Raw genomic sequence first — 25,903 nt, forward strand, 5'->3', positions numbered from 1 at the left:
CGCTGCTGAGAGTGTTGTGTGGGCACATGTGTGGCCAAAGGAAATGCAGTGGTCCAGCTCTGAAAGAGCTCAGCCCTCCAATACAGGGCATAACAAACATGGTTTATGAGACCAGACCAACAGGAACAAGAGGTTAGGCTAGAGAGACTGAAGGAAAATGCAGAGAGCTGTGGGGAGAAAGGAAATAAGCTGTTCGCTGGGGAACAGGACAAGAAACTACAAGATGGAAAAGTGCGATACATCCTTGGGGAAACCGTTAGTGGAGAAAATTGACCATTTGAGGGGAAAGAGCAGGGTCTCCACTCCCAGAGGCATTGAATCAGAAGCAGGACACACATCGCCAGCATTTGTCAAGGAGATCGATCACTGTGAGGTTCCTGTTCACCCACTAGAAGGGTGATGTGGCCTGGGACCACAGAGGAGGAAAAGCAGACACATTGTTTTGGCTCCGTGAGCTTTGGCACAGCAGTTGAAACTATAGATCAAATGCCTCAAAAAGCTTCAAGTTAGAAAAAAATAAGAATTGGGATGGCGGGAGGGAAGGTCAGCGTGAAACCTTTGGCTCAAGGATTTACAGATTGCAATGTTTGGGCTCCTGTGTTTGCCTCAAAACCTCAACTCCTCTGAAGTCTGCCTGAATTTAGCATGGGGGAATTCTTCTGGCTTGGCTTTTGGTTTGCTTTCTAAACACCTGAAAATTAAAAAGGCCATTTCATGGGACCCAAAATGGTGGCAGATACCTGTACCCCAAATTTTCATTTTATCAAAAAAAGTGAAACAAGTTAAGGAAAATCAGACTCTCATTTTAGCTGAGTCTGACAGGAAATTTGTTGGCAGCAAACAGCATGTGGGTAACACATGTGTTCCTTTGAACAGCTCTTGGGACCGTCTCTCTCCTTTTTTAAAAAAAATCAGCTCAATCTATTTAATACACCACATGTCCTCACATTATCTGTGGTGGGCTGACCCTGGCTGGATGCCAGGGGCCCACCAAGCTGCTCTATCACTCCTCTTCCTTGGCTGAACAAGGGAGAGAAAAAAATACAACAAATGGCTCGTGGGTTGAGATGAGGACAGGGAGATCCCTCAGCAATCACCGTGATGGGCAAAACAGACCTGACTTGGGGAAAACTAATTTAATTTATTACCAGTCAAACCAGAGTAGGACAATGAGAAGTAAAACCAAATCTTAAAACACCTTTCCCCCACCCCTCCCTTCTTCCCAGGCTCAACTTCACTCCTGATTTCTCTCCCTCCTCCCCTGCAGTGGCACAGGGGTATGGGGAATGGGGGTTGTGGTCAGTCCATCACACATTGTTTCTGCTGCTCCTTCCTCCTCAGGGGGAGGACTCCTCACACTCTCACCCTGCTCCAGTGTGGGTCCCCCATGGGGTCACAAGTGCTGCCCAGCAAACCTGCTCCAGCATGGGCTCCTCTCTCCACAGGGCCACAGGTCCTGCCAGGAGCCTGCTCCAGCACAGGCTTCCCATGGGGTCACAGCCTTCTTTGGCCACATCCCCCTGCTCTGGCGTGGGGTCCTCCATGGGCTGCAGGTGGGAATCTGCTCCCCTGTGGACCTCCCTGTGTGCAGGGCACAGCTGCCTCACCATGGGCTGCAGGGGAACCTCTGCTCTGGCACCTGGAGCACCTCCTCCTCCTTCTGCACTGACCTTGGTGTCTGCAGAGTTGTTGCTCTCACATATTCTCACTTCTCTCTCTAGCTGAAGTTCTTTTCCCCTTCTTAAATACGTTATCCCAGAGTTGCTACCACCATCACTGATGGGCTTGGCCTTGGCCAGTGGTGGGTCCATCTTGCAGCCAACTGGCATTGGCTCTGTCGGACATGGGGGAAGCTGCTGGCAGCTTCTCACAGAAGCCCCCCCTGTACCCTCCGTACTACCAAGACCTTGCCACACAAACCCAATACGTCATCACTATGAGAGATTTTTCTAATGAGATGCACAAAGCACAGCTGCCTGCTTTGAAACAGAGACAAAGCTGGGAGCACTCAAATGGGGCTGCCCCACGGCCCTGCTCAGGTGCCAGAAAACCACAGCCGGTGTTGCTGCAGGTCTCTGGCTGAGTCAGCTGTGGCAGCAGGGGAAGAGGAAGGCTGACAGTCTGGCAGAGGGAGAGTACAGTCACCCTCAGGAGGTTGCACAGCCGGGGTGTCAGGGATGACTCATGGGGTTGGAAGGTGGCCCTGTGCAGCTCTGCTTTACCCAAAAGTCTCCCCAAGGCTGGCAGTGTTGTCCCCTCTATCCCCTTCATGAGGTGCCTGGATGCTGGACACCAATTTCTCACCTGTTCCCAAATCTCATGAGTCCAGGAGCCTGGATTTGTCCCCCTGAGCTGTAATCCCCCAATCCCAGCCCACTGCAAAGCACAGCTGCTTGACACTGGGAGAGAGTTTCCCCTCACCTCTGTGGCTGCAGGCACAGCCTCACAAACACATCCCGGAGAGACAACCACAGGGCAGGGCTCCTCAGAAGTAAATTGCCCCAGTGCTGGTAGAAGGAGTAATAAAACTATCCAAGAGTTGCTGAAGAACCAGCTTTTTCCCACACGACAGCAACATACGGACCAGTTGCAGGTGCAATTTTCTCCCAGAGAAACCCCAAGTTTTCCTAGTGCCTTTCCCAAACATTGCTCAGACAGGGCACTGTCGGTTCTGTAACACAGAAAGAGTAAGCACAGAAGCCAGTTTTCCACAATAAATTAGTGTTGCTTAAAAAACAGCTCCAATGCACAGCAAGTATTTCCAGACAAGTAAAAAAAAATCTCCTCTTTCATTAAAGAGGTTTATATATATATATGAGTATATACATAAATTTGCATTAGTATATATACACTGTACACACACATACCCACAAATATAGGTGGATAAATAAATAAAAGTTACGGGGCTTCAACTTTGGTACGTATTCCTTATGCTTTGGTTCAAGAGCACCAAAACCACAGACGGAAGCTCTGAAGATACTGATCTCACCCATCCGTGGTAGCCGTGCCCAGAGCGTGCCTGTGCCTGCCCGCATGCGAGCCTGCCCCAGTCCTGTCCCCAGCAAGGCACAGGCAGGTCTGAGCAGGCAGCCAGCGTGGCTGGGGCAGCTCTGGGCAGCACCTCAAGCTCCTTAATGCTGTGCTCCAGGTGCTGGGAGCTCCCGGTGTGCCCCCACCTGCTTGCTATGGCTCACCATCAGCTCGGGGACGCGGCTCATAGCCGGAGAAGGCAGCTGTCTGTAGGATGTCAGGGGGCAACTGGGGCAGCTGGCAGGGGCTGGGGAGGGGGATGTCTGGTGCTGCCTCCTCCAAGTCACCCTGCTGCATGGTGCTGTCACCTGGTTGTGGCTCAGTCCCATGGCCATGCAGGGGCTGGAGAGCATGCACGAGTTCCCCTCCATGCTCCTCCTCACTGGCCGGCAGCTTCACAGAGCTGAGTGGTACCCAGTGCCCTGCCATGCCAAGGCTCTCCTGCAGGTCCTCCTGGCTGAAGCTCCTGCCCAGTGTGGGCAGAGGAAGGCAGCTGCCTGCTCCCAGGGCTGGGCACTGGCATTTAGAATAAAGCTGGAGGTGCAGGGAGAGCCACGTCTCGGAAGTCCGGTGGTCCCTGTCACCTGTGCCGCCGTCTCTGGTCAGTCCCGCCAGCACCGGCTGCTCCAGCACATCATCCCCATCATGTGCCTCCCCATCCTCCTCCAGCCGTGGTGAGACCCAGGAGCCCAAGGCGTGCCCCAGCTGGCTGTGGGTGCAGGATGGGGCCCTTCCTTTGTGGCAGTCTGGCCCAAACCCGTTGGCACAGTAGCCACTCATGTCCTGGGAAAGACTTTCTCCAAGGAGCAGCTGCACTGTGGGTGTTGTCTGCTCAGCTGCAGGTGACCCGCAGGAGGGGAGCAATGTTGGCAGGAGCAGGGTGAGCGAGTCCTCCCTGAGCTCAAGGGTGGGCACCGTGATGGTCACATTCAGGTCCCTGTTCAGGAGAGCCTGCCGGGAAACAAGCAGCAAAGCAGTCAGCCTCAGCTTGCTGAAACCTCTGCGAGCCTGGGGTTGATGAACCGCAAACCCTGGGGAAGGGAACGGTCCCGGACAGCCCGTCTGCTGTGCTCACACCAGGGAGAAATGAAGGCAGGGCTCTTCTCACTACAGCACGGGGGCTCTGGTGCCAGGAGATGGTCACAGAAGCTATAATGCTGCTGCTTTTCAAGCTATGCTCCAGCTGTCAGAGGCTGATGGAAGAGTCCTCACCTGCTCAGAGACACAAGCAATCCCTGTGCAGAAGCCAAGAAGAATAGGAAAGCAAAGGACTCTGGCCCTGATCTGGGCCATGGCAAGTGGAGCAGCCTGCCACCTCCTCTCCACACTGGCATAGGAGACTTCTTTAGCTTAGCAAGTTGGTTTTGTCCCCAGAGAGCTCAAAGGGCTGCTCAGCCCAGGCTGCTGCCACGCCCCCAGCACTGGGAAACTGGGATGCAGGGGGGAACTGGGACTTGGAGAGAAAGGCTGTCCTGGTGGCTGCTTCCACAGGGCTCTGTCCTGCCAACTCAGAACATGTTTGGGATCAGCTCAGCAGGGCTGCAGCCCTGGGAGCCTCTCTGAGCCTTAGGGCTGCATTTATCCCAAGGGCAGAGTGGTGAGGGGCTGCACCTCACCCAGGCCAGGCTGTGCCAGGATAGCAGTCCCACTGTTTGCTTCTCTTCCCCTCTTTCTTCTCTTCAAGATGTTGTAGATGGGCATATAGCCAAGCAAAAGCCAACTGCCTAAAGCAGGAGGACCCTAACACTGTGGGCTATGCTTGCAGGCTATGTGCTGCCCGAGACACCCTCCTCTGGTGTGACCCATGGCTGATTGATGCATCCCACCAGTATCTTCTCCCACACAGCAAGGCCTGGGGGTATGGTGGGTCAGACAGCGGGGGAGGGACCTGGGCACAGAGACAGGTTTGGTGGTGCAAGAGGTGGAAGGAAGGAGGTGCTGAGCCCTCTGCAAATGCAGGGGACCCCGGCTTGGCTGCAGCACATGCAGGGCAGAGGCTGGAGGGGGATTGTTCACTTACAAGTGTTTTCGGGAGTTGCATCTCCGAGGGCCTGGGGAAGACGTGCAGCTGGACGAAGCAGAGCCCGGCCACACTCAGCAGCAGGAAGACACCACTCAGCATGGCAAGGAGGACCCAGGGAAAGCCTGCCAGGAGGTCACAACAGGCTGAGGGGTGGAAGTACCCCAGGCGGTATCCCCCCTAGCCCGCCCTATGCCAACGCTTCCCCAGAGCCCCCGTGGCAGGCTGGGATGTTCGAGAAGGGGATGCGGGGCAAGCCCAAGGCAGGTGGCGAGAGAGCATCTCCCCAAGACAGGTCCCCACAGGGTGTTACTGGGCCACCAACCCTGACCAGAATGGCTCAGGCGGTGAGTGACCCACACCTCCACACGTGTCCGTGCCACAAGCAGGACCTGAGACGCAACCACAGCAGATGAACCAGCAAGTGAGCTCCCACCTGCGGGGCCTGCCGGTGTCACCATGCACAGCTCAGCCTCCCGGCTCTGCTCCCTGGCCATGTCCGCAGCCACTGTCCGGACACAGTAGTGTGTGCTGGGCTTGAGGAACCTGAAGGTGCACGGCCCTTCCTCCCCACTCCGTTTGCAGGGCACCTAGAAGCAGAGGGGATGCGTGGCCAAGGCGGCTGGAGGTGGGGTCTGTGCGCTGCTTCTCTCCCCAGTGCAGCCCTGACACCTCATTTGCCCCACGGTGTGGAGCACAGACCCTCCCTGCTCCTCAAGCACCTCCAGCGCTTGTTTCTTCACCCCAGGAAGTTTTCAGCTCCCAGAGCACCCCATTAAACACCTACTGCATGCTTTCATGTGAATGGAAATTGTTACAGGTTTTTCTTATTCATGTAATCTAGAGGAGGAGAGGGATCTTCTGCCACCCCCAGGTTGCAAGCCCCAAACTGGGAATGCAAAAGCATCTCACGCCTACTTGCACTGCTGGGTGAGGGCAGGGCTGGGACAACTCTACAGGCACAGGCACTACCACACCAGTGCGAGTGGACAGGGGCATCTTTGCTGCACCAGGAAAGCTTTTGCAAGTCCTGTGCACTCTGAGCCCTGCCCACCCCACCACACCACATACTTGCTGGACGAGCACATCCCCTTCGTACAGACACAGCCAGTACCACAGCTTCAGCAGCACTTGGTCGACTGGCTTGTAAGAGCCGTTTTTGCTTCGGTAGGGAGTGAGAGGCATGATGATATTTACGCTGAGGATGTGATCCTGGAGCAGCCAGGACAACTTGGGGGGGCCCACAATTGCTGTAGGGAGGGAAAAAATATGGAGGAGGAAAATTAAGCTCTTCAAAACAGAAGGCAGGCATCTTGTTTCTCTAGAAATGTTTTTCTGTTGGACATCCCACTCCCAGAGCACAGAGACTTCCTCAGATCTAGAGTGATGGCACTTTGTGCTGTGAAACCAGCTCTAGAAACATCAGCCATCATGTCTTTGTGACAGCCAGCACTACTTCTTCCCCCTTCAGTCCCACCAGCACAGGCCAGGACAGACCTGCTAGCACCTCTGGCTCCCTGCTGCTGAGCACTTCATCTCTGAGCCATCAGACAATGGTCTAGAGACTCGAGGAGCAATTGCTCTTTTAGCTAAGTGCATCTATTTCCATGATAGTTGGATGCAGAGGGAATGAAAAAGGGAATCCAAACAGCCAACATACATCCCACTTTAGCTGCTGGCACATTCAGTTCATTGTGATAACCCCCTGTGAGGTGGGTTAGGGGAAGGTCCTGAAGTTTTTCTTTCCTCCAAAAGATAGCTAGGCTTTTTGGACAGGACAGCCAGGCTGTGACTGAGAAGAAGCACGTGTCAGGGCAAAAGCAGTGCTGGAGGGACTACTCCTGTCTTCATCAGCCTGCACCAGCTTTACTCTGCTGGAACAAAAATGCCCTCACCCAGCATCTCCCAAATCCATGGCAGGGACAAACAGGGCATGCTTTTAAAAGGCAGGCCTGGAGGGGTATCCTCTTTCCTACCCCATCTTGCTGCATTCTCCAGAGACCTAAATTCTCACAGTGCGTTGGTGGCTCTGGAGCCTCCCATCCATGGTCCTTACCTCACTCCTCTGTCCCCTTGCTCTTCACCCAAACCTTCTCCAGCAGTTCTGCTCCCACATCTTTCCTCCAGTCATGGCTCTTGGCACTTTTCCCACTAGTATTCTCATACGATTTCCCACCGTACCCCAGTAGACCTCTCCAAGGACCCCTCTCCCCATCGGCCCCCCTGGGAAGAGCAGAAGCCCAGCTGAAGGAGCTCTCTGGTCCTTACTGTCTCTGTACGGCTGCAGCTCGCTGGAATAGGCCCACCTGGACAGCTCGCCTCTGGCCACCGCTCTCACCCTTGCCCAGTAGATATCATGGATCTTGTCAAAATACAGCTCACATGCCCAGGAGGAGCCGGTGCTGTTCCCCCAGCAGGTATCTGCCTTGGTCCAGTGAGGGATTCTGCCCATGGAGAAAATGCAGGGGTTTCTCCTTTTTGGCACCTTCCTAGCCAAAAAGGAAGGCTGCCTAGCCATCACCATCCTGTCTGTGGAAAGCACGGGAGAGCACAAATATTTGCCAACAACATCCTGTGCTGCATTAGGAAAAGCATTGGCAGCAAGTCAAGTCCCCTCTCATCGGCACTGGTGGGATGGCACCTGGAGTGCTGCACCCTGACCTGCTACAAGAAAAAACATGTCCACACCAGAGACAGACCACTGAAGGGCCAAAAACATCACCAAGGGGTTGAGGAATCAGTGGTATGAGGGAAGCTGAGTGAGTGGGGACTGCTTAGCCTCAAAAGAGGGGGGCTTAGGGTGGGGGGTCTTATCAATGTGGTGGAGTAAAGAAGATAGAGACTTCTTGGTGGTACCCAATGAAAGGACAAGAGGAAGAGGGCACAGGTTGAAATACAGGAAATTCTGTATTTCCTGTATTCCTGTATTTTCCCTGCATAAGGGAAAAAAAAAAATTAATCCTCTGGCTACTGGGGGTCCCTGACAGCCCTCTGCCAGGGTGCAGGGGAGATGATCCACCTCCGCCCCCTCATCCCTGTCGCCCCACCTACCGTCTCCTCCATTCCACCTGGTACGTGGTACCGTTGGGCGAGCCAGGGTCCGGTTCCCACCGCAGACGGATGTGGAAGTTTTGTGCCTCCAGCCTCACATCCTGTGGAGGCAACAGTGTGCCTGGGGAAGGAGGAAGCAGAGGGACATCAGGCAGCACATCACTCTGCTCTGCAGGGGCCCAACTCCTTGGCCAGTCACCACTTGCCCATGCTGCATGGGTCTCCCGGCCTTGTGTAGGCATTGTGGGATCTCCCCCCCACCCTACACTCCCAGCTTCAGTCCCACATAGGCAAACACTAACTCCCTGCCAGGCTTAGGCAAGCACTGGCTGTCAGAGCAGTGCTCAGCATCAGCATCCTGTGAAGCTCTTGCACACCCTGGAGCATCCTATCTGCCGTCCCACGAAAGGCACGGACACCCTGACATGGCTGCTGGTGACTCTGGAGTTTTCTTTCTCATCACACCTTGAAGATCACTTGGTCCCCTCCTTCCTAGAGGTACCTTCTGTAGGTCTGAGAGTTGTCCCTGTGCTTCTCCCCCCCCACTGCAGCCAGGGCCACCCCCCAGACCGCTGCGGCAGCTCCGGAGCTGGACTTACCCTGGAGCAGGGTACAGCTGGCCAGGGACAAAAGCAGGCTCAGGGCAGGGCTCATCCCGCTGCACCCCATCCATCTGCCCCCAGCTCTACGCTGCCATGCGGGGTGCGGTGGTGAGAGGATGGGCTTGCCGGAGCTGTTCTGCCACCCGCAAACACGACAGGCAGCTGGAACCTGGGATTAGAGAAAATATTTTTTTTTCACAAAGCTGTGGCCAGTGATACCCACTGCAGGCATGCCTTGCACACAGAGGTTGTGTGTCCAGCTGTGGCATGCAGGTGCCTGCTGCAGAGTGGAGGAGACACCCTTGCTGCCCCTGGGATGGGCTGAAGCAGCAGCGGGGCAGGTGTCCTTGGGGCTGCGGTGGCAAGAGGGCCCGCAGGGACAGTGGGCAGCTGCCACACTCTGCCATGGCACAGAATCACAGAATCATTTCGGTTGGAAAAGACCTTGAAGATCATCCAGTCCAACCATTAACCTCACACTGACCATTCTCAACTAACCATATCCCTCAGTGCTATGTCAATGTGACTGACTCTTAAACACCTCCAGGGATGGGGACTCCACCACTGCCCTGGGCAGCCCACTCCAACGCCTAACAACCCGTTCTGTAAAGAAATGCTTCCTAATATCCAGCCTAAACCTTCCCTGGCACAACTTGAGGCCATTACCTCTTGTCCTATCGCTTATTACTTGGTTAAAGAGACTCATCCCCAGCTCTCTGCACCCTCCTTTCAGGTAGTTGTAGAGGGCGATGAGGTCTCCCCTCAGCCTCCTCTTCTCCAGACTAAACCACCCCAGTTCCCTCAGCCACTCTTCCTACGACATGTGCTCCAGATCCTTCACCAGCTTCGTTGCCCTTCTTTGGACACTCTTGAGTAATTCAATGTCCTTTTTGTAGTGAGGGGCCCAAAACTGAACACAGTAATCGAGGTGCAGCCTCACCAGTGCCAAGTACAGGGGTAAGATCACTTCCCTGTCCCTGCTGGCCATGCTGATACAGGCCAGGATGCCATTGGCCTTCTTGGCCACCTGGGCACACTGCTGGCTCATGTTCAGCCGGCTGTCAATCAACACCCCCAGGTCCCTCTCTGACTGGCAGCTCTCCAGCCACTCCCTCAAGCCTGTAGCACTGCTGGGGGTTGTTGTGGCCCAAGTGCAGCACCCGGCATTTGGCCTTATTGAAACTCCTACAGTTGGCCTCAGCCCATCGCTCCAGCCTGTCCAGGTCTCTCTGCAGAGCCTCCCTACCCTCGAGTAGATCAACACTCCCACCCAACTTGGTGTCATCTGCAAACTTACTGAGGGTGCACTCGATCCCCTCGTCTAGATCATCAATAAAGATGTTAAACAGGAGTGGCCCCAATGCATGTGCTGCAGGGACCTTCTGCTGCACCTACCTCTAGCTGGTCCCCCATGGCGTTTCATCCCTCCCCAAAGGCAGCAAGAAGTCACGCTGCCGGTGTCACAGGGAGGAGAGTCTCAGAAAGCTCTGGTGTGATGCTCACACCGCTCTGGCAGTGACTCAGCCCTGCTCCAGGCATGACTCACACTGGCACAACCGGTGAAACCGCTGCTGTGACACTCCCAGCCCTCCCGCAGCCTCTGTGGGACAGGAAGGGTACCAGCATGTTGGCATCCAGCCAGGACAAACGAAGCACCCTGAGGCACCCCCTTGGGGTGTCGTGCCCCGAATAGAGACCTCAGTCTGCATGAGCCACAGCAGAAGCTGGTACTGGGCACACGTGTCACAGCCCTGCACAGTCCCGGGGGAACACTGGAGCAGTGCTGTGCCATGTTACCACCCCACTTCCTTCCTCTCTCTGAAACCTGGCCAGTAGCTCCTTGGCCTTGCCCCACCACTCAACTACGGGCGAATTTTTTTCCCCTGCTCTTGCCAGCTATGGAGAGAACCTTGCTCTTCAGGGAGAGATGTGCAAGGGCTTTGAGACCACTAACTCTGACCTCCCAGTCATGGGGACATGTCCCTTGATGAAGACAGGGAGCCCAGAGCCACCTTCAGAGGCAGATGGGTGGGACCATCTCCCTGGCCGCACTGGACATCATAGGGCTGGCTTACCCCCACCCATTGCCTCTTGCTCTTCTCATTTTATACGGAGTCTGCATTAATGTTATGAGCACAACCACCTTGGCAGGCATGTATAAAACTCTTTCCCCATGTTTTCTGTCCCTTGCAATCTTTTAGAGCTGGAAACAGGAAGAAGCAGCCAGCAAGTGGGGATGGGCAGCTGCAAACCGTGGGCAAGGGCTCCGAGCCCCAAAGCGAGACCTCCAAAATGCCAGAGCTGAAGTGCAGGCAGTGGGTTTATGGCTTTCCCCTGCCCCATTGCCAGCACAAGCCCTCCTGGATTTGCAGCAGGCCTCTGGCGAAGGCAGCAGGCTTTTCTCCCCAGAGGGAGAAAGGGCCCCCAGCACTGTTCCCCGGACTTGTGGAGGTGCAGAGCAGCAACTCCGCTCCCTGGGGAGACCCCGGGACTCAGCTGCCTGTGTGTGCAGGGACAGGGCTGCTCCTGCCACAGGAGATGGCAGCAAGCAGAGGACCAGTGCTTTTGCAGTGGCAACAGTGGCCGCCGGATGGTCCCTCTTAGCACCCTGCTGACCCAGCACAGCCGGTCCCCATCAACCTTGGCCAGAGAGAAAAACCCAGCACCCCTCACCATGTTGCGGTTTCTGTAAAAAGATAGTTTAATGGCTAGCCCATTGGCTGAGACTGCAGACATCAAACCCCCTCTCTTCCACACATCCATCCCTTCACCTGCATCCCCCATCGCCACACCACCCTGAAGCACCAACGGTCCCCCCTACCTTGGGCCACGCAGCGGCTCATCTGGCCCTCGCAGTAACAGGAACCTGCTAGAGCAAACACGGTGTTGCCGTCTGCGCCCACCACGCTCTGTTAAACACAACCACCTTCAGCTCAGCAATCCCACGTTAGACTCCGAGAGTGTTTGCTGGAAGCATCAGCAGGGTCTGTCCAGCTCGCAGGCTCCCTCCCAGCCAGAGACAGGCCCGTGTCCTCTGTGCCACCGCGCCGGGAGGCTGGGGGAGATGTCCCACGGCATGTGATTTGGATTTGTTGATTCGTGCCCTTTTTCCTGGGTCAGGCTGATTTTCTTTCTTCCTTCCTTGTTGACGGTGTCTCATCTGGCTGCAGGCTCCCCGGGCTGGCTGCCTTTAGCCGGCTCAGCAGTGCCCTCTGTGAGCAAGTGGCAAGACACAGCCTGGCCCCAGCACCCTGGCTGCACCCAGCAGCCACATCCCCCCTTGCAGGGAGGGCTAGTGTTTGGGGACATAAGACAGCAGCACAGGGATCGGGCCGGGACCAGGAGTGACACGTGGCAGGACAGACACATGCCAGGACATCCCCACAAAGCCAACAGCAGGTTTTATCCTTGCCAACATCAGCGCTGCGTGTGCAGACTGGGACCCTGTGCCCTGCTCTGCCCTAGAGACCCCAAGGGACCCTCACATGGCTCCGCATCACCCTACGAGCCCCGGGCCTTTGGCAGCCCACTGGGGAGAGAAAACCACGGCTTACACCTTTCAAGAGTGTAACGCTGAGTGACCACTACAAGTCTAACAGAGCCATCGACCGCGGCACCGCCGGAGCTCGCTGTCACCCTCCAGCTCTGCCAGGAGCTGAGCAGACACTGCAAGTCCAGGCATTTTAATGCAAGAGCCTGGCAGCGGTCAGGTGCCACCCTTGGGGCAGATGCCAGCCCCTTCACTGCTGTCCCTGCACCATGCCCACAGCCAGTAGCATTCAGCAGCCTCAGCGCATCCCACAGCACAAGTGGTGCCGGGGCTGGTGCCAGGGGGTCAGCAGCCCCACACAGCCATCGGGAACAAGGATACACAGCCAGCAGCAAACTGGACAGACTTTAATACCACCCTCACTGAGAACATCTTACGCTTGTTGCCTGCCCCAGGAACAGCCGGCTGCCTGCGACCGCTCATGGGGGCGGAGAGGCCAGGCAGCTCGGGAGGGCAGGTGGCAGGGGACACCAGTCAGGCTGGGTGATCCCCTGGGACAGAAGGGGAAGAAGACACAGGCAGGAGATGCTTTAGCTGTCTCAGCACATGCAGAGGAGCATTTAAAGAGCTCTTCCAGTGCCGTCAAAAGCTTGCAAGAGCAAAAGCTCCTTCTCCCTTGCCCGTCAGCTCCATGCCAGGTAGAGCCCAGCACCATCCACCCCACAAAGCACCACCAGTGAGACAAGCATACAGCTGCCTCCAGCACCCTCACCCCCTCTCCCTTTTTGGTTAGAGGGTGAGTGTAACCCTGTGGCAGCTCAGGGAGGTTTCAGAGGCCAGCAAGCCTGCGTGTACTGGGTGCAGTCCCAGTCTTGTGGGCATGGCAAGGCCAAAGAGGATGGATGCACCCAGGGGCCCCGAGGGTGGTTCTGCGCAGTTGTCCCCGAGCAGTCTGGCAGCACCTTCTCTCCCCAGCCTTCACTCAGCATCTTCAGAGCAGCAAGTGTACAGAGAGATGTCCTCTCCACGCCCAGGAGAAGCTAGATGCCTGCCACAGGCAGGACACAGGCAGCCTGCTGCCAGCCTGTGGCACTGGGGTTCCCAAAGGGCCACGAGGAGGGCAGGTCTCTCCTGTGGCAAAGGGTGCTGCAGGGAGGAAATGACTCCAGTGGCAAAAGCCTGGCTTCCCCAGGGGCTGGAGGCACTGCCAGCCACTCCTAGGAAGGCACAAGGAGGGGTGCGGATGGAGCAGGTAGTGCTATGGCAGAATCGGGCATCAGCACCCACCGCTGCCTCGCTGGGTACCACCATCTCCATCCCTGCCTCCCTGCAGTGCCAGGAGCCCAGGCTAAACTTTCCCAGGCAAAACCCATCCTCCAAAGGCCTCTTCCAGATACCGGGCTACCGCCAGTGTCAGGTGGTCATTGTAGGAGGCAGCCACCAGCTGTATGCCCAGTGGCAAGCCCTCGCTGCTCAGGCCCAGTGGGCACTGTGTCACCGGCAAGCCCAGGACGTTGAAGATAGCTGGAAGAGAGAAGGCTGCATCAGAGGAAACACAGCAACCGGGATACATAACTGCCTGGCTCTCCCACCCCAGGTAGGTAGCTGCTGCCATGCACAGCACCAGGCTCCTGGGAGCTGGTCCTTGCTGGAGCCGTGCAGTCAAGGCAGGCGGTGCAGAGACATGATGACAAGGGGACATTGTGGGCCAGAGGTTCCCAGCACCCACATCACATAGCCAAATTGCACCCATGAGTGATGACACACTTATGTGGCACTCGCTGTGGCATGCCAAGATCTGCTTTGGGACATTCCTGCCCTAGGCACCATCCTTCCATTACTCCAAAGCCAGACAGCATTGCAACATGGCACTGTAATCAAGACACTTAAGCTGTGGGAAAGCCACATAGAGAGCCCCAGACTGTACCCCAACAGATGCAGCAGCTCCCGAGTGCCTGCTAAACCACAGCGTGAGCCTCCTGCACCGAGATCAAACCTGCCCTGCTGTGGACAGCGGGTACAAATGCCACAGTTTTAAAGCATGACCATAATCCTTGTCCCACGTTCTGGAGCAGTGAGACACCCCTCCGCACTGCAAAGCCCACTGTCAGCGATGGAGATACTCTAGGTAAAATACCCTGACTCCCAGTCTGCACTGCTGCAGTGGTTGAGGGCATGCCTGCAACCCCTGCCTGCACCCCAGCAGCGAGTCAGAGCAGAGCGGCTCACCTGTGTAGGCAAAGTTGAACGGCATGCATATGGGGGAGTGGTGCCTGGGAGCTATGGTGGGGTGGGAGGGGTAGAGGAGTACTCCATCTGGCCCCAGCAGGGCCTCCATCTCCTCCTGCAGGCTCTTCCCCATGCTCACCAGCTTGGCATTCCCACCAGGGTTGAGTTTCATGAGCTTCTCTGTCAGCCCAAGGGCTGCAGGGCAAGGACACAAACAGGAATAGAGAGTGAGTGAACAGACCGTGGGTGAAGCAGGCTAGAAAGCACATTGCCTGGCCACACACAGCATCCCCCAGCTCCTAGTGGGGCCCCCCAAGTCCCCCCTCCAGCCAGCAGCATCTCTCCAGCTTTGCCAAGGGAACGGCTTTCAGCCTGCCCATTGCTTCTATTTTTTCCAGCCACTGGGATTGAGCAGAGCTGGCAGAGTGACATCAGCACGTCAGCACTCATTAGAGTTCTCTGGTATCTGCTGCTAAGAAATGAGATTGGTGCAGATCCCTGACTGGCTCCATATAAGCCCCAGCAGCTCTGACAGGGCTCACAGCAGGAGCTATCCCTGTCTGCAGCTCCACTGCCTTCACTTCTCCCAGGATACACAATCCCATTTATCAAAGATCCAGTCAACTCCCCCTTGAGCACGTGTTTCACTTGAATACACCAAATGTCATTACAAAAAACCAGTCTGAAGCTGTCCAGTGCAGACTCTAGAGTCCCTTCGTGGGGCACTGGAAGGACACTATTTTCATTTAACAACTCACCCGCCCCACCACTGCCTCCACACACCCCATGGCCTGTCCGGCCTTACCGATAGCTGGAAGAGTGTGGGAAGACATCCCCACAAGCCACTTCATCAACTCCCACAGCGGCCACACCGGCTTCCCATGATCCCCCAGCAGGTCCGTGAATAGCTGTGCCTCCTGTAACACACACACACTGTCTCCATCAGCACGATTGACTAGTGCGCAACAGGGAAGAACAGGCTGACAAACGACAGCGAAATCTCCAGCTGTCCAATTATCCTGACACAAGCTGTTCCAATTTTCAGACAAGAGATGCCTGTCAGGAGTGTTACACAGCTCTAGCACTAATCCAGAGCAACTGCAGGAGCATCTTTCCCTGCCAGAGACAGCAAGAAGGGGACCTCGCTCTGTGGAGGCAGAGCCCCAAAAAGCAGCACCTTTCAGTACCCCTCCTCTGACATGATGCAAGGGATGATGCTCCGGATAATGTCTCCTGGAGGCATTTAATGCTGTTATATGGCTGTGGGATCAGGAAAAAGAAGGCAGAGGAGGCCAGACATGCCCTTCTTAGAAAGACGGGGGTGGCTTACTTTTCACAGCTGCCTGCGTGGCAGAATGCACAAGGTATAACACTCCTGAGAGTTTATTTTTGCTACAAAATACTTCATTGCATGTACAGGGCATGGCACAGTGGCTACAATTCAAGGAACAAATAAACATGCAGGCCTGCTGCTGAAAAGCTGCTAATCTACCACCTCAGTCCTGGCATCCTAATGGGTATTAATCCCAACCTACAGTGTCAGGAGGCACAGCACAGACATAAGAGCGAGGCAGAACACTACCTGCTTGGCTGATTTACCAACTTGCACAGAAAAGGTCAACAAGATGCTAAAAAGGCCTCTCCCTCCCTCAACCATGTTGCTCCTCTGCTGGGAGCCCCATCATCATCTCATGGGAAAGCAAGGGAGAAGGGGCTGTGTAGCTTTAGAAAGAGATGAAAGGAGGACAGGGGGGACAAATGGAGCAGAGAAAGTCCCTGATCAGGTCTGGGAATCCTACAGCTCTCCATGGCTGGCCCCAAACAGCCAATTCTTCCCTGCTGCCACAGAATTTGTGCCTTTGCCAGCTCAGTCTGACACACCTGTCCGTCGCTGTCCTTGGATGACATCATGGCTGACCAGATCTGGAAAGAATACTTCATCTTGTGGATTGCCACGCGCTGAACTTGGACCCCCAGCTCGCCTTCAAGGTGCTCCACCACCTAAGGGGAAGAGTGGGAAGGGTTTGTTTCTGCAAGGATGTGATGCACTGCAGTCATGGAAACCAGGGACAGGAGAGAGCCCAGGAGCAGCTTCTCTTTGCCGCTGTGCAGGGGATCCTGCAGCTCCTGCCTGCTCCTCTCTGCCCTGAGCAGCAGGACCTCCTCTATCCGATAACAACCTTGGAGCTCCCTAAACAGCCCTCCACGACACCCCCAGCGACGCTCCAGAAGAGAAGCAAGAGCAGCACAGAAAATTTCATTGAAAAACAAGAAAGTTCCTTTGCATGACTAACTGCCAGGCAGCAACCCCAGGAAGACTGCAAACACATAGCCATCCCTTTGCCATGCGATGTGCCGCCAAGTCTCCGTAACATAGACAAGAGATGTCAAGAAAACAAAATACAGCTACTGCAATGGAAATTGGGTCAAAAACTTTGGACACCATGGCGCACTCCAACATGAGTGCTGCTGGCAAGGGCATCTGCAGCCGCTCACAAGATTTTCCCCTTGTTTCTTCACACAGAAAAAGATCTTTCCACTTTTTTTCCACTGGAAGCACAGGACCGGGACTCAAGGCTGCCTCCGCGGTGCTGCAGCCCGCAGCCCTCCATCCCGCCAGCCTCTGCAGGAGCCACACACAGAGCAGCTCACCTCACCTCCAAAAGACTCCTTGAACTGGTCTCCCCAGGTTTTATCTCCAGGGTCACCCCAGTGAAAGCTGACCTCCATTCCTTCATACCTTCTTTTGGGCCTGCAAGATCTCCTTGTCCACAGGTGACACAAAAATGGACCCGCCGTCATGATCCATGCAGTGAAATTTTATTTTCTCCAGCGACACCTTTTCATTCAGCTTCAGCCTGGGAAAGGAAGAGTACTTTGCTCACAAGCCCATCCCTGGCTCCTCCCCAGCTGCCAGAGCTGCTCACACACTTGTTAATCTGCCCTCAGGACACCCTGCTCTACCCAGCAGGGTGGGAAGGAGAGTCCCTGAAGACATACACTTGCTGTCCACAACCCATCCAGCTGCTCACCTGCCCCATCAGTCCCAGCTAGTTCTGCATATTTGTTGCACCTTGTTATTACAGACCCTGGCCACGGCTGAGGTTGGGATTGCACAAGAGCCATGGAGAAATGAAAGTGGTAACGGAGAAAGCAACCACATGCAGGCTGCAGTGAGAAGCAGGACCTGCCTGATCCACCCCATCTCTGCTCCTTACTGGTACATGCACATAAAAGGCTGCTTGGTGGCATAGACCTATGAAGAGACCAAACGGGGCCATGGTGTGGGATGGAAAACTCATTCAGGAACAGAAAAATGCATTGAAAACCCAGAAGAAATGCCAGTCCCAAGAAGGGCAGGCAATGCTGGAGGGTGCTGGCTGAAGCAGCTCACAGGCAAAGTTTTCCTGTGAGGAGGACCCAGCTGACCACAGCTGCCTCCTCCCCAGAGCTGCTCAAACAGGGGGCATGGGGATGGTGGGAAGGACAGCCCTGGCTGCAAGGGTTCTGCTGAAGTCAGGGGCAGAGGAAGGAAACCAGTAACGACCAATCTGTGTGGTGCAGATGTGTCTTGTACCAAAGAGGACTAACTTGCTGCGCTGGCCAGAAAGTAGCTGAGACCAATTCAGCAGCTTGAAGCAGTAGGAACAACTTACTTGTTGACTCCAGGACCAGCCATGACCCTCAGCATAGGCTCCAGGTCCTCCGCGTAGCGGCACATGGGCCCTGTGCACAGGAAGCTGGTCCGCACCCCTCGAGCGTTTGGGAACTGGCCGTCGTTGGGCACCACCCCTGAGAGCAGAGGTAGATGCTGGGTACCACCCCGCGAGCACCCGCGAGCATCACCTCCAGCCGGGGCAAGCCGTGCAGGAGGGAGGCCTCCACGTGCAGGGGGAAGCCGACACCTGGGATTGCACACATCAGCAGCGCTTGCAAGCTGATGGCAAGGTACATGGGGTGGGGAAAGGAGGAAAAGCACCCAGCTGGGAGACCACCTGCCAGGGAAACGCCCCAGCAGCAGATCCTGACCTTGGGAAAACATCCCACGCTGAGGACGCAATACCAGGGGTAAAATACCTCCCACCTCCCATGCGCTTGGCATTCTGCCACCAAACAGCTTCCCACTGCCAAAGCCAGGTTGTGCCCACACAGCAGGCTTGTCCCGTGCAAGAAGTTGCCTGTCCCCTTACAGCAATCCCACCAGCCACAAGCACAGGAGTGTCCTAAATATGTTCCTCCCACACCCTGCATTCCACCTCCTGGCATTTCTGCTGGGGAGGAGAGATCCACACGCCTGCTTTACCTGTCGTGGGTTTATGGCCAAAGACGCCGTTGAAGAAGGCAGGCATCCGGATGCTGCCACCAATGTCAGAGCCCACACCTATGACAGAGCACGCAGCTGCCAGGGCACTGCCCTCCCCACCTGCATGGGAGAAAATACAGCAAAAAACCCCACAGGTTTATAGTGCAAATCATCCAGTAAAGTAGGAACATCTCACAGTGGTCACTTCCCTTTGCATGCACATGTGGTGGGAGCCATCCCAGCTTTAGTGATGTCTGGGATACAGCTGGGGAACGTGGGGCCAAAGGGATTTCCCTGTCCAAGTGCTACACCAGCACTGCTGTTTGCATGTAGAGTCAGACAGAGCGAGTCAAAGTGGTGCCGGGTGTAACATCCCGGAGGTGCAATGCAGTTGGACCTCCAAATGGCCTACTGCACTGCCTGGGAAAGAGGCCTGTGAGCTCTGCAGGAACCCAACAACAAGTTAAAACAGTGTGCAGAGGACGTGGGAACTCTTTCTTTGCTGCATTTTAACTTGCTGCTCATGTAGGACAGTGCTGAGGCTCACCTGAGCTGCCGCCCACGATCCTCTGCAGGTCGTAGGGGTTGTTGGTCCGGCCGTAGACCCTGTTGCTGGACTCGTACCACATGCACAGCTCGCTGCAGTTGGTCACCCCCAGCGGGATGGCACCAGCCTGCTTCAGCCGGGACACCACTGTGGCATCTGAGGTGGCAATCACGTTGCGGCGGTTGACCAAGCCAGACGTGTTGGGCATCCCTGTAGTGCCAAGGTTGACAGATGGAGGGAAGTGTCAGGACCAGCTTCCCTGAGATTACCCTGGGGGCAGCAGGCTGCAGGTCACAGGGACCATGTCTGCGAGAAGCAGAACCCCGGTGAGGGCTGCTCCTCTGAGGCACCACAACCCCCACAGCATTTGGGCGTTAAAAGTGAACACAGACACGTGAACCCAGGCAGAGGGGGGTGCAGACTAGGGAAAGGGAAGCTGCTTCTCTCCAAGCACCCTGCCCTGGGGAGCACATGGCCAAGAGGGAGCAAGTCACAAGCTGCAAAGCTGCAGAGTAGCAAGGGCAAACCCACCGTGCAGAGAAAAGGCCTCCTTGACGGTGATGGGAACCCCTAACAAGGGGAACTTCTCCTCCAGGTAGTCATCGCCAGGGCCCTCCAAAAGCAGCTTATCTACCTGCCGGGCTTCCTGCAGGGCCTCCTCAAACCTGCAAAGAAGCAGCCGGTGGGAATGTTCTCAAAGAACCGGCAAGGAGCAGGTATCTCTGCAGGGCGGGCAGGCATAAATGCACAGCAGGAGTTGGTAACAAGATGACCTTCCCCAGCTCTTCTTCACGGTGTTTGCAAGAACCAGTCGCTTTTGCACCCGGCCGGGAGCACCCGGCACCATCACGGTACTGCCACCGGGGCAGCCGGGCTGCACGGGGGCCCCGCTGTGCGATGCAGCACCCTGGCCTGGGAAGGCAGGGGGAGGCCCGGAGGAAGGCTGCGGCGGCAGCGGCCAACCGTTCCCTCTCCTCCCCGGCTTACCGGTCCTTAACGACGGCGTTGATGAGGGGATTGACCTCCTTGATCCTCTCCACGTACGCCTCAACCACCTCGATGCACGTCACCTAAAACACCAAATAAAGCGGAAACGGCCGTGAGATGCAGGCGGGGCGGGGCGGGGCGGGGGGCGCTGGGCGGCCCTCTGAGGGGCCGGGACACCGGGCAGGGACGCGGGGCACCGCCGGTACCCCCACGCCGGCACGCCCTGCGCCACCGGGTCGCAGCGGCCCCGCGGGGAGCCTGCGAGCCCCGGGGCTGCGCTCTGCCCTCGCCCCCCGCCCCGTTACCGGTCCCACCTGCCGCGCGCGGAGCCGCGCCGCCAGCTGACGGGCGGGCAGCAGCAGGAGCGGGCGGCGCGGCGGCGGGACGGCACGCGGCGACGCGGGGACAGCGCGCGACGGCGCGGGGGCCACGAGCCCCAGCAGCGCCAGGCAGGCGCGCGACAGCAGCCGCAACAGCAGCGCCAGGCACCGCTCCGCGCGCGACAGCGCCATGGCCCTCGCCCGCCGCCGCACCCCGCCCCGGCCACGCCCCCGGGGGGCGGAGCGCCGCTGCCGCGGAAGTGACGTCAGCGCGCCGCGCCGCCCGCGTTGCTGTGGTGACGGCCGTGCCGCGCGCCGCGGGCCTTCCCCGGTGCCGGGTCCTAGCGCCTGCTCGGGGCTGCCCCCGCCCTGGCCCTTCCCTGCGGGCTGGGAGCGCGGCCTCGCTACGGGCGGTGAGGCCCGCCTTCGGCCTCGCTACGCGGAGCTACGGCCGACTTTGCCCGCCCTGGGCCGCCCCGCCGGGCCTGCACTGCTGTAGCCCGTGGGGATTCGCCTCTTCCTGCCCTGGGGGTGAAGGCAGCAGATCTGGGGTACGTTCAGCAGCTGAGCCGCAGGTTGGCTAGAGATTGTAAACAGAATCACAGAATCATCTAGGTTGGAAGGGACCTTGAAGATCATCTAGTCCAACCGTTAACCTAGCACTGACAGATCCCAACTACACCATATCCCCAAGTGCTATGTCAACCGGCCTCTTGAACACCTCCAGGGATGGGGACTCCACCACCTCTCTGGGCAGCCCATTCCAACGCCTAACTACCCATTCTGTAAAGAAATACTTCCTAATATCCAGTCTAAACCTTCCCTGGTGCAACTTGAGGCCATTCCCTCTTGTCCTATTGCTTATTACTTGGTTAAAGAGACTCATCCCCAGCTCTCTGCAACCTCCTTTCAGGTAGTTGTAGAGGGTGATGAGGTCTCCCCTCAGCCTCCTCCAGACTAACAGCCTGGTGAGGAAAGGCTGCACTTCTCACGTGTGTCCAGGGCAGCGTAATCCATCTCTGTGGGAAGATCTTCACCCACAAACTGCCTTGGGAAAGGTGTGGAAGGAGCTGAAGGGCTGGGGCTCAACCGCAGCATAGTTGAGTGCATCTGCAGCGCCGCTGGGTTGCTTGCGGGAGCGTCCCGTGCTGGGGGTGAGGAGGAGATGCTTCCACTCCTGCAGAGGTTGCCCGTCCACATCCAAAAGCCTCTCCTCAAGGTCTAGCTCCAAACCCAAACTCTCTGTCTGTAGGGTGTTACCAACCTACAGGACCTTAATTTAATGCTAGTCAGCTTAAGGTTGCCATCTATTTTTGTTCCTTTGCATTTTAAACATCGAGCTGCATTCTCAAGCTTTTCCCCTCATAAAAGACAACTATTAACATACTTATTTTCAAATAAGCACTGAGATTTTTCAGTCACTTGATTATGGGAACTGGAAGAGCACTGGATAACTCTCAAGACAAACGTTACAAGAATTGATAACGCTGGGGGAAAAAATCATGTCCTTTAGAGCAAATATTTAAGCAGCATCTGACTGGCCTTATTATATCTCTTTCCTTCCACATAGTTGGCAATTAAATTATCAGTGAAAAGCAAGGAAGATGAGGAGATACATTTCTTGTGAAAATCTTTTATGACCGCAAAGTCAACAAGTCAGCATTTATAAAAATAATCTGCAGCGTACACACCCTGGGAGGATATTGGGTTGACCTCTGTCCCATAAAAATCTAAGCTAAACATAAAAGGAAAGTCATCTTGATAATAGTTCTTTTTTTACCAACTCTTATCAAAGAGACCTTTTTTTTTCCTGCCTAATGCCAAGGGAGGACAGGAGAGAAGGAAAGGGAAAGCTGCTTTCCCTGCTTGGAGTTGGTTTCCTTTGCCCTAGGAAAGCGTAGAAAGCTTCTCCATCCTCTAGTGCCTTTAGTCACCAGGTACCTCTGAGGGGTCAGAAAGGCCCCTACAGCTATAAAAGGTGGGGGAGTCCCATACTCCCGCATGGGCAAGGGAAAGATTTGTCCCCTGCTGATTTTAATCACCCAGTTTCTCCTTTATCTTTGGCAAGTCTGCCCTGACCACACACACCAGCCAACTCGGGGACAAGCAGTGCTGCGCTTGGTGCTTCCTCAGGCAGGCCAGCATGTGTGTGTCAGCGCAGAGGCGGGTTAAAATCTGTTTATTTCAATTTCCCTGACATTGCTGAACACCTGTGGCCTTATCTGGATCCTTATGTAGCCTTTGCCTTTTCCCCCACAGTATCTAAGCACCTGCACACCCTCAGATTACAACAGGTACAGGTTGTGCATGCGCCCTAACCTTTCCTTGCACCTGCATCTCTGCAATCGCAGCTTAACAGAACCCCAAGGTCACCTGCTTAGGAGAAACTGTAAGTCAGGACTTGTTAAAACCTGGCTTGTGAAATCTTCTGACAGCGTTGGCAGTTGCATCTCAGTTTGCCAGACCTGGAACCAGGGATGACAAGGCTTCTTCAGAGCTTAGGGGTGGCCTGGGTAAGTCAGGGGTCCCACAGGTTTCTTCCAGACCTAGAACAGTAAAATGTGTCCTCTGAAAGGAGGCAGGGAGACAATGTCCCTCCTAAATGTCATCCCATCACTGCTTTTGTCAAGTTTTTCCTCAATCTCTTGGTGAATTTGCCATTTTTCTCCCCTCAAGTCCTGCCCAAACGTCGGCAGAGAGGGGTATGAGCAAAACCACTTCTGTCCTGGGGCTCTGCTTCCTTTGCTGCTCAGGAACTTTACCAGAGATCTTCCCTAAGCAGCCCATCTTTGGTGTCTTGTTTGCCATGGAAGGTGTCTCCCTTTATCTTTCAACTTTCAAGAACAGCTTTGAAATTCATACCAGATCAGCTGCCACGTACTTGGCATGAGCTCCCTGCATCCCCGCTAATCACGCTGTATACCAGCACTGCCCCAGATAGCAGCTAGTGCTGTTTCTCATTAGGTCAAGCTGGTGAGCTTTCTGGGAGTTGAGCCAAAAGAACAGCTACCATAGTTCATGGTAGCCCAGTGGAGCTTCATTTCCATGGAAAATGGAAAAAGTGGGATAGAAGGTCCTCTAGAAATAAAGCACTAAGACCTGGATGCCTAAGGTTAAAATGATTAAGACTGCTTTTCAATTACCAGAACCAACCATACAAGCAAACACCACCCCATATGCATGCTAAGAAGCCAGTTAATTCCAATCTGATTAAAAACCAAGCAGCCAAGAGCAAGGAGGTTGGAAATACGCGACAAAGCTCACACATCCAAACCTGTCCTAAGGTACACCAGCTGGTTAGAAGAAAAACATGATTCAGGGTCTTGTGCTCCTGGAATTTATGCCTGTCATTATCCCCAGTTGTTTCATTATTACCAAAGGCTTAAAAACCCACAAGAGATTAGCAGGAATATACAGAAAGTTGGAGCAGTTCTGCTCACTGTATGTATGCATGTTGTAACCACTAATTGACCAGGAAATCATGAAACAGGCTCAGCAGCAGAGCTTGGGGCTGGTGGGAAGCAGAGACGTATGCTGATCGACAATGTTCTGGTTGCTTTCACTGAGCTCACCAAAGCTGTTCTGGATCTTTTCCCCAATGCAGAAAAAATACCTTTTGGGAAATCAAAAGAAGAAAAAGAGCCTATCAGCACAATTCTTTCCTTTGCAAAATGAGTCATTTAAAACTTACCCTTAAAATAAAGCTTCAGAAGAAAACTGGGTTTTGTGTCGAACAGTGCTGGGGCGGGGGAAGAGGGAAGGGACATTTAAAGGTTCAGATTTAAACACAACAACTCAGATGCTTAATTCCCAGCTGATCCCCCCCAAAAACCCCAAGTTTAAAGGCGGTTCCTCTGAGCCTGCTCTTAACTAGATCTGCCACTGAGGGATGCTGTGCTCTGCGTTTCCATGAGTTGACTTCTTGCGAGCTCGCTGGGAGCCAGGCCAGTGCTATGTGGCTGTTGAGTACCAGTGTTGTAACACCCAGGGTTTGGAGAGAAAGGTCTCTGACGTTGCCTTGCCTTGCTCTCAAGCAGAAATCGCAGGCCCTGGCATTGCACTGGAAGGCACTCAGAGGTCCCAGGTGCACACAGAAGGGCAGCCAGAGGCCTGTGGGCTGCACAGAATGGCACTCAGAGACTCCTTGGATGCACAGAGGGGCACCCGGAGGTCCTTGGGCCACTTAACCAGTTTCTGCAGCCCCTGGTGAAAGCAGGATCTGGCTGGCTGCTCCCTCCACGGCTGTGCATCCTCCTCTGGCTGGGCTGGGATGTCCAGGGCTGCGCTGGGCAGGACTGAGGGCTCTGAGGAAGGGACTGGATTTTCCTTCTTCTTGCAAAACAAGGTCTGAAGTGAATAATCAGAGTCTGGCAGGCACACGTGAGGCATTTATTGCTCCGTGTGGTGGGAGCACCCACTTCCTTCAAATGACCCTGACTTCCCTTGGGAAATGGGGGTGAAAGAGCTCTGTTCCTTCTGGGAATCTCAGGGCCCTGGTACCTGGGGACAAGACCTTGCTGTGCCCAGCGTTGGGAAAGAGTGCCCTGAGGGAGCAGGTGACGGTTGGGATAGTGCTGGGAGGCTGTTCCTGCTTGCCAGATTGGATTTGTGATGCCCTCCTGAGATGTGGGACAGGTGCACTGTGCACCTTCAAAGCAGTGAAATATCCTTCCTGGAGCTGTGGCCACACTTGGGGAAAACAACTAAAAAAGCCTGTTTAAAAGCCCTGCAGGAAGAAATGTCACCTGGAGCCTCCCAGGGCCAGTAGTGAGGACGAGACCTGGGGCAGAGGACAGAGGCAGCTGCCTGCCCTCTCCCGGGAGCATGGAGAAAAGTTTGTGAAGGTTATTCAGGTGCTTTGAAAGAAAACGTGTTTGATTAGCACTTTTGACACTGAGCTGAGAAAGTGCAGAGGGAAGCAGAGTTGTTTTCTCCACTTGCATTGCAGCCTCTTGTGGGGAAGGAGTTGCTGGCAGTGTTTGGAGAAAGCCTCCCTGCATTCTGGGGGCTCTACGCCCTTGCGGGGGCTTCCCAGACACGCTCCCCCAAGATAGCAAATTGTGCATATGGAGGAGGAGCTACCATGTCCCCAGAGGGGTTACTGGGGATGAAGCCTCTGGAAAGGTCAGTCCAGAGCTGTTTCTTCTGTCTGAGCTCAAAACCCTCTGTTGAGCAGCTGCTGGGGGAGACTGGGACTCCCAGTTGCAGTAGTGGAGAGCATGGGTACTTGCAGAAGTGTATCAGGCAACACACTTTCACCTGACAGTTAGAAATCTCTTTGCAAATTGGGTGTGTTTGTCTACATGTATAAATATGTGTAGATA

General features: G+C 55.3%; 2 protein-coding genes across 2 annotated transcripts; both read right to left on the reverse strand.

Moving 5' to 3' along the window:
- Positions 1–2,615: 2,615 nt before the first annotated feature.
- On the reverse strand, positions 2,616–12,447 carry LOC141949106 (uncharacterized). Its single transcript, XM_074882340.1, has 10 exons — positions 11,525–12,447; positions 10,099–10,303; positions 8,701–8,872; positions 8,102–8,222; positions 7,319–7,494; positions 6,122–6,300; positions 5,487–5,640; positions 5,051–5,175; positions 3,195–3,981; positions 2,616–2,671 (listed from the first exon to the last, which is right to left on the reverse strand). The coding sequence occupies exons 2-10, from the start codon at positions 10,114–10,116 to the stop codon at positions 2,628–2,630; spliced, it is 1,776 nt and encodes a 591-aa protein (XP_074738441.1). The 5' UTR covers positions 10,117–10,303; positions 11,525–12,447; the 3' UTR covers positions 2,616–2,627.
- A 135-nt stretch (positions 12,448–12,582) lies between these two features.
- On the reverse strand, positions 12,583–20,784 carry FAAH2 (fatty acid amide hydrolase 2). The gene is made up of 11 exons (XM_074882341.1): positions 20,574–20,784; positions 20,260–20,342; positions 19,804–19,937; positions 19,273–19,482; positions 18,726–18,845; positions 18,079–18,214; positions 17,163–17,280; positions 16,304–16,423; positions 15,228–15,339; positions 14,423–14,617; positions 12,583–13,717 (listed from the first exon to the last, which is right to left on the reverse strand). The coding sequence occupies exons 1-11, from the start codon at positions 20,769–20,771 to the stop codon at positions 13,542–13,544; spliced, it is 1,602 nt and encodes a 533-aa protein (XP_074738442.1). The 5' UTR covers positions 20,772–20,784; the 3' UTR covers positions 12,583–13,541.
- Positions 20,785–25,903: the final 5,119 nt, after the last annotated feature.

Source organism: Strix uralensis, chromosome 13 (genome assembly GCF_047716275.1).
Source record: "Strix uralensis isolate ZFMK-TIS-50842 chromosome 13, bStrUra1, whole genome shotgun sequence".
NCBI lineage: Eukaryota > Metazoa > Chordata > Aves > Strigiformes > Strigidae > Strix > Strix uralensis.